This window comes from Nestor notabilis, unplaced genomic scaffold (assembly GCF_000696875.1).
Source record: "Nestor notabilis isolate BGI_N333 unplaced genomic scaffold, ASM69687v1 scaffold1589, whole genome shotgun sequence".
NCBI lineage: Eukaryota > Metazoa > Chordata > Aves > Psittaciformes > Psittacidae > Nestor > Nestor notabilis.
This window is the reverse complement of record NW_009943889.1, coordinates 43,877-52,618: the sequence shown is the minus strand read 5'-3', so window position 1 is coordinate 52,618 and position 8,742 is coordinate 43,877. Positions and strand designations below refer to the sequence as shown.

Sequence of the window (8,742 nt, the reverse complement as noted above, 5' to 3'; positions counted from 1 at the left end):
TACATAAATTCTCCATCAGCCCATCATAGCACAGCATCCCCACCACTCATTCACTGCGATCCGCATGCTGAAAACAAAATTGGTAGTGCCGAATTCTTCCCTGGGTTATGATAATTCTGGAAAGCTGAGTGTTTTTTCTAGTCATTATCACATAATTTACAATTTGCCTTATTCTGTAGTCTAGTTTTCTCTTTCATTTCATTGCTTAATATGTTCTCTTAGTACAAATGCATTGAAAAAGAGAATGCAGTTTCATCTCTTTTCTGTATCTCATCTGATTAGGACTACAAAATTAAACAGTATGAAATTGAATCTAAATCTCATATATGTCCTTGTCATGCGAACTAGGATATAGAGAGAGATTTGTGTATGTGTGTGTGAGTCATGTTTTCACATTTATTATAGTTCCCACAAAATGAGAGGAAGCGTAACATTTTCAGCATCAGCACACAAGTCACCTGGGTCTGCAAATCCCATTTTCAAGATTAAGAGCTTTTAAGAATTTCAGAGTGGCTTTGTCTTATCACCACTTAGTGCCTGTCCTTGCTGAGAACGACACTTGGGCCCTCTAAGAACATTTGAAGTGTTGCCTCTTGGTTTCTTAAAGTGATTTGAGGACGTGTTGATGGGTGATATTAGTTCTTACACAGAAAGGACTGAATAAAAGTTGTCTGTTCATCATCTGTGTTTCTCTCGTTGCAGCTGTTTGGAACGATAGTCTGGATTTTGGTAGCTTCTACTCAAGTTCCACTGCCCCTGCTGCAAGGATGGGTGATGTTTGTAGCGGTGACTGCATGGTTCCTGTCCATTGCATTCCTCTGTGTGTTCCTCTTTGGTTATGCAAATAGAATCGCTGTCAACTGGAACCAAACAGTAAGATCTTTTTCTTTATTTGAGGATTCCTTTTGCTTTATAAACTGAAAATCATTTCATGAGAAGTACTGATCCAGAGTCTTAATGTGAGGCCTTCTGTTTTAGTTGAAAGTTTTTCAAAACAGGAATTCAGAACTTAGAAAAGGAAGAGTAGGGCTACAGGGATGATGGAGGAAATACAGAACCTGTTTTATAGTGGAGGCTGAAAGAGTCCAGTTTTTGAAACTGAAGGAGCATACTTGTCCTCTCTGAGCACATAAAATGCATGAGCAGCAGGAAGAGAACTAGTTTAACAAGGCATGACAACAAATTGATGTAAATGGCCAGAAATAATTGTGGGCTGGAAATTGGAAAATATTTCCTGACTGTTAAAGAAGTGGTAGCGACACTCTGAATAATGGGGGTACATGTAATAGTGTGAAGGAAGTGATACATTTGTGAACACACTGTGTGATGTGGTTATCTGAGATAGCACAGGCTGGACTAAAGCACCCAGTAAGTTTCCTCCAGTTCCTGAGAAAGTCTTCTGCTGACTTTTGGGTCATTTCCTTAAAGTCAGGGCAACATTGGTAAGTGGTTATTAGACCTTAGGTAGTCAAAGACAGCACAACCTGCGGGATGATATAGCTTAACATCTTTCTAGGAAGCTTAGAGTTTATCTTTTTTCAAGGAAGCCTGGTGAAAACAACAAATAATTACACTTTATTTAGCTTTTCTTCATTGTGGAGACAAGACTTTATTCTTGCTGCAATGGATTGTTATGGCTTATGCCAATAGTTCTTGCAGTCTGTACCTTCTACTAGAAAAGGGAAGTTGTTGGTTTCAGTTTTTTGCCAACCACACGGATACATCAAGTTATTGACTGCTAATTTACATACTCCTTTCTTGCCATTAACTGTTTTATACTTTGAGTTTTTAGCATTCAAGTAGTTGAGCACAAGATGGCTTTCTTGTATTACTGGAAGTGAATAATAAGAGGTGGCAAACCTGTGATCAGAATTTCCAAAAAACCTTCCAAAAGGACCAGAACTTCTAAAATATTAAGAATGACTGTAACTCCTGATCACCTTTACCTTCCTCCTTTGCAGCTTAGTTTTCCTGTTGATTTCCTATTTCCTATTGATGCTTTTCTTGAGCACAGCTGGAATTGCATGCTTCAGTATCAACATCTGTACTTATTTACCCATTCAAGTTATTCAGAGACATTCCCTTTAAGCAAAAAGTCTTTAAAGCAAATCATAATGCTTCATGAGTTTGGGGCCATCCCCTGTAAGTGCTAACAGACCGGACTCTATTAAAACAAACTTTGGCACTTTGATAGCAAATACACATACACACAGTGTCAGCTTTCCAGCACAATACAGGCAGTAATTACACTAATAGGGAGTTACAATTACAGAGACCTTTACAGGGATCTATGCTGTGACATCCTCACAAGTTATGATGCAACAAAGCCCTTGAGCATGTGCATAACTTAAGTAAATTATAATGTGCCCTGGGTTTCATTGAAACTGTCAATTTACAAGTTGCTGGGTGGGGGCATAGCCCTTTATAGATTGAAAATACCATACAAATGTCCATCTTACAACAATTGCGTAAGTGTGTCTTAAGCATTGGCTACTCGATAATGGCAGTGATTTGTTACACTATTAATTTTGTCCCCTTGTAAGGGATACATTACTGGAAAACTTTCTATGTCAGGAAATTGCTACATGACTTGTATAAAAACTGTATCTGTGTGACGCTCTAACTTAACTTAAAAAGCTGTCATAACTAAGTCAACATCTTGAATGCAGAGTGAATTGTTTTATCTCTAACGTGGTAGCTGATATCCAGCCACTTCCAGCTGTCAACAAAAATAACACTAGATAGATCGTTGGACCACTATTTTCAGGTACCCAAATACTGTGTAACTTGCTGACACTAAATTCCTTAGCAGCACTTCACAAGGACTTTTTTTACTTTCTGTTTCAAATAGTTTTAGTGTTTCTAGTAATAGTTTTATTTTATAAAATAAAAAGGTGTACCTGTTTGCTTTAGGTTGGCATTTAGATAAATACTTGAGGTTTGCCATTTCATAACTCCAATTTACAGAAGCTACAGGTCATTAGAAAAGTGGGAAGAGTCATGGCTTAGTTATATTGGAGTAGTAGAGATTCATGAACAAATGTGGTTTAAGACTTCAGGAGTTTAAATGTAAGTTTGAAAGATAGCATGGGATTCTGACAGCCCTGCATTTAGTAATAACTTACATTAGTATCAGTGGAGCGACTTATAATATGTTGTAGATACTAATACATAGTAGATAAATTGGTATTAGTAAGATACTATACAGTGAAAAGATGAGAGAAAATACAGACCTTAGGGAGGTACATCGTTCGGTACATCACTGTGTTAAACCAGATGGCATGACAAATACTGTCCTTTAACAGCCTGACTCACAACACACTCATTTCCAAAATTAGATGTGAACTAAGATATCATGCAGATCTGGTAGTGTTTTACATAAACTTTGTATGAGGTTTCAATAGTTATACACATGTGGGGGCAAGGAAGGATTAGGCACCACGCTAACAGTTACTAAAAACCAAGAAACCCTTGGGGGTTTTGGTTACAGAAACCATAACCATACAAACACGAAACCTTACTGATGCTACATAGCTTCACTGTAATTGCTGCCAGGAGAAGGAAATTAGAGGGTTTGGCAGGAGTATGAAGGAAATTAAAGAGTTTGTCTTGTGAAAGTCTCTCTTCTGCATGCAGTCAGCACTGTCGTCCTCATGGAGCTATTTGTTGTCCTTTACAAGCAGTGGTGCCAAAAGTGTACAGCTGGTAACACTGACATGCTGTAAATTACATGCTGGCAATTTACTTGCCCGAGAATAATGGATGTCCCTGATTACACCTAGGTTTACACAGACCTTTTAAGGTACTGGGATCCTGTGCTATGAAATGGGTAATGCAGGCTGTGATATGGGGTCCAGTATGTGTCACACAGTGAAGGCATACCTGTGTGTGGTCCGATGTGGTGCCACAGGCAGTAGCAAGCCTGGCACATAAAGGCTTATCCAGTTAGGGCAGGTCAGGAAGGCATCCTCTGCCCCCTTCTCTGCTGATGTCAGTGGAGCCTCCTCGTGGTACTCAAAGAGGAAGTAATTGTTTTTAAAAAAGATTGGAGGGGGAACAAAACCAAAACCAACCAAAAACCAAAACCCAAATCAGTGGAAAACCAGAACCTGGGAATTACTGCAGCAGTTTTGCCAAAACTTGGATTCCCAGTAATTAGCAGTTATTAAGAAAAGCAGTGCACTCTCTGACCTACCCTCAAATGATCAGATGATTCTTCATTAAGAGAAAATTATTTCCTGTGCTAATTGGAATGGGAAACTTACTACATCTTATGTCATAACTTATCAGACCTGACGAGGGTGTGATATAAGAAGCTTTAGCTGCTATAAAATATGGAACAACTGATGAATTTGAAAAGAAAATTCTTCCAATAAAAAGAAAACTTCACGTTTATGAAAAAACAATTCTGTAAATAGGGAAATGCAGCACATTCTCACTTTGATATTTGATATAGTCAGTAGGTAAGGATCTTGCACAGTAATTTCTAGCACATATGAATGCTGTCTGCTGTTGGGATGAACTTGCACATGGTGTACCCTGGGTTCTCACTCTTGGCATACTGGTAGTCCATTGCACTCAAGCGAATTAAAAGTGTGTAAAGAATTCATTAGTGCTGGAGATAGGCTATATAATGTGGGTATCATCAAAAAGCCCACATATACTTGTGTATAACTTTAAAAATTGTGTCTATGGCTTTTGTAAACCTGCTTGGGTATGGGCACAAAATACATGTTTTATGGACTGAGTGCAGCACAAATGTCAGTTTTGCAGACTCAACAACAGGAGGAGGTCTTGAAAGAATATTTTAGACATTTTAAAACTGTACTGGAGCATGTCTTGGTTCTTGCTGCATGGAACACTGGATCCTGAAATACAGCCCACAAAGAGATCTAGGCACCAGAGCTTTTTCATGTGCTCCAATAATAGAATCCAGAAATGAGAGTTAGATGTTTAAACCTTGTGTTCAGCTAGCATTCACCACAGAGGAGGGAAAGAATTGCCAATAGAAGGCCAGGAGAGAAGCATATTTAAAGTAAATCCTAACTCCTGTCCCCTCACATCTTGGACTTTTTATTCCACAGTATCATGAAGTACTTCCAAATTACTGTATTTTGTGTAGAGCCAAGTCAGAGGTGAGGAAATGTCTCAGTTCTTGGATTCTGATTTTTACCAAGAAGTAAACTTAAGCTCTGTCAAGGTTGAGGTGGGTCTGGTCATTTACAGAAGCAAAATCTAAGCATGGAGGGAGGACTTCTGGAGCTTAGGTTACAGCTGAGAGGGGATTTGGGGGACTGCAAGCTTGTATTGTACTGCTAAAATTGTGATGAAGTTGCCCTGTGTGTTCCTTCTTTTTTATCTAAACTGTGTGAAGGGAGAGTTCTGTAAGCTCTAATAGCTTTAAAGTGATCTGAAAGGTCAGCATATGTACATATAGATGAGCACATGCCTTAACTTGAAAGAATATATGGTTTGAGGAGAGGGAGAGTTGCCTCTTATCACTAATTATATTAGTGAATTGCTTACAACTGCAAGCAGCTGTGAAAACATGTCCAGGTTAAGCTCTAGGATGGATTTAACACTGCTTATCTAAAGTTAATGTTATCAGTGCTCGTTTCATGTTTCAGTGGTGGGGTTCATTTGTACTAAGGCTAGAAGAGTTAGGTGTGTGTTACAGCCCAGACTGAGTCTGTCATTTACTTTTCAGGATTTTCTTTTCCATGGGGCTACTTTTGTCTTTTATTTTGGAGCTTTTCTACTGCAAGCAGCAACTACATCTCTGCATCACTTTCCCCGCAAATTCAATTCCACCTCACAAGAGAAGATTCTGGCAGATCATGAATATAACATAAGCATAGCAGCCTCGGTATGTATTTCATATATTTGTATTTGAGGAACAGAAGTCTGTTGTAAGCCCTTGTAGCCAACCATTCAACTTGGGAACTTAACAGCAAGCTGGAATAGAAAGAGGAGCTCTGAGTAAAAGGATTGTCTGAGAGTAGCAAATAGTGTCCATCAGCAGCATGCATAAAATATTGGAATAAGCTAAAGCTAATGTGGTAGGTGATCAGTTGCTACTCTTCACTGAGTGTGTTAAATATGTGATCACTACCGCTCATTATTTTTAGATGAGATATTTTGTAAAAGCAATGTTGGTTATTGGAATAGAAGAAAAAGGTAACAACTGAGCCTTCATCAAAGCATCGTGTGAATTTCATGCCTGTGCTCAAACCTTCAGTTTCTTTTATACCATTTAGATAGCCCATGAGGAAAAAACCTTGGAGTTATATCAGGTATAAAAGTTACCTGTAAGGGTCCTGCTGTCTCTTATGGCAAGGATTAGAGTGCTTTTATTGATAGGCTAAGCTCAGACTTTACTGTTCTCACTGTAATTGCTTCATCACTGAGTCACTGTATCTGCTGATGTGGGAGTGCGTAGCTGAGTCAGAAAATATACCAGGTTCTAGCTTTCTCCCTGGCTGGACTCCTGAAGGGCAAGTAGAGGTGTGCCAGTAAGATTAACTTAAAAGAACCGGAACTACTGCTCTTATGTTTTTTGTACCATCCAGAGGGTCTTGCATACCTCAGGGAACTGTATATATTTATTAAGCCTCTAAAACCCTCTGTGGGTATTAGTTGTCCTTAAAACTAAATGCACCATTAATTTTGCACAGTAAATACCTTCAATTCATCTTAAGATAAAACCAGGTGAAAGTAAGGTGTAAGGTTCACATTCTCTCTGCAAGAGGAGAATAAAAAGAAAAAGGCCTTTTGCTTTGGCTAAGCCAGTCTGATGGGGTGAGATGGACATGTCAGTCTCTAAGTTCAGAGTTCCTCGCCATCACCCACTTACCAGTAACACACTCAAACACATCTAATACCTGTATGGCCACATGGCAAAAGGACAGAGGTGGTGTCTCATAGCTGCACCTGAACTAGGGGAGGGCTTTGAAATAGGCAAGTATCTCAAATTCTACCTTAAAGTGTAGTTCTGCAATCCTCCTTCAGTGTATTCAAATCCCACTGAATATATGGTCTCTTCAGTCATTTTGTCTGACAACCGGATACTGAGAACTGCAAGTTTTTCTCTTTCCCCTTTCTACACTATTTTTCAAGGGAGAATTTAGTTCTTCAAGCCTTCAGGCTCCTCAACTCCCTGTCAAGATAGGGGAGGAGGAGACTCTTTTGTAACTTGCCTCAGTATTTTTGATGAAGAGATGCCAAGAAATGGTGTATCAGGTAACTGTAGCCTTCAATGTCTTTGCATTTTTTCCAAAAGTATATAATTAAAAAGTCAGGACACTCAGAAAAAACTTGTAATCCTTTGAAACACTTCATTAACAGTCCCGTGATCTACATGGAAAAAATATAAAAGGTTTCTAACATTTTGTCTTTTAAAATTACTTTTGTATATTGTGATTAAAAATACACATATTCATTTTACATGGGTGATAGTTCTACAGTGTAGCATCTAATGAAAACTTCAATTGTCAATTTATCACTTGTATGGAAAGCAAGTAGGTAGGTTGTTATGACATGATTGAATTCTTCTGTTCCAAGAGACAGAATCCATCGTGAGCACCTGACAATATAAGAAGCTGCTTTTCAGCAATTCAGTTTCTCATTTCTTCCTGTGGTTTACATTACATATTCAAGTTTGCTGTGCAATGACTTTCACTTCAAATCTATTCAGTTCACTGCCTGAGCAATAGTAGCTTCCTGGCATTCCTCAGGAAGTTGTTTTAATGGCTGGTTATCTGGTCAAGGAGGCCGGATTTGAAGCTGTTTCTACACTTTTGCAAGTAAAAGGGTTCTGTTTAGAGGGATGTCTTCATAGGTGTTTGCTGGTAAAGACGTTCACTTGGAAACAAATCTGAGATGAATGTTTGATCAGTCTAGGTAAGAGGAAACTGAAATACACAGTGTACTTACACACGATTACTTTGTTCCATAACTTATGCAGACATTCTGCTTCATACTCTGTTTCACAATGTCTTCTGAAGCCAGCAAGTAAGTGAAAAGCAGTAACATGGAGTTACAACAGAAAGGTTAATGAGAAGACTTCAGAGGATCCCAGACCAACTTTACCTTAAGCATTTTGGCTGGAGGAGATAACTTTTGAATAATTTGTGTTCCTGTATTCATTTAGAATAGAAAAAAAATGTATACTTGTAGAACAGTATAAAGTGTGATTCACTTTTTTTCTTATTTCTTCTTTTTTCCCCCCTGCTTCTCCTTTAGATTTTTGCCTTTGCAACAGCTGTTTGTTATGGTTGCAGCACAGCCCTGGCGTTAAGGAGATGGAGGCTATAGCAGTTGAAGAGAGCTTGATGCCTGAGTGTTCTGCGTCAGATCAAATTAAGTGCTACTTGTCTGTTTTACTGTCACCTAATTCCAAAAGACTTCAATTTTTTTTTTTTTGCTTTATGTCTGTTTCAAAGTGCTGAAATGCAAATAACTCCTCATAAGGATTTCCCTAATAGAGAACAAGTTTCCATCTCTTCCCTTTCTAATTTTTACTTTTATTCTGTGCTCATTAAAAGTATACTCATTGCATGGTATTACAGAGTTCAGGGATAAACAGGTATGTCACTAGCAGATAACAGAATTCTAGTGCTAAATCAGAAGAGGAAGAAAATGGAAACTAAACCAACGTGTTAATTGCATAGGCAGCTAAAAAGCTCCTCCCTTGTTAAATCCTGGGATTGGGCCTTAAGTGTTTTGCAGCATTCCACACAGGTG

At 38.5% G+C, this 8,742-nt stretch overlaps 1 protein-coding gene across 1 annotated transcript; it reads left to right on the top strand.

Annotated features, from left to right (window-relative positions):
* Nucleotides 1-667: 667 nt before the first annotated feature.
* Nucleotides 668-8,344, top strand: MAL2 (mal, T-cell differentiation protein 2; the record flags this gene model as incomplete). The annotated part of the gene is made up of 3 exons (XM_010022145.1): nt 668-873; nt 5,708-5,866; nt 8,242-8,344. Coding segments are annotated over 3 exons (437 nt in total), but the record flags the coding sequence as incomplete, so codon positions are not given.
* Between the last annotated feature and the right edge of the window lie 398 nt (nt 8,345-8,742).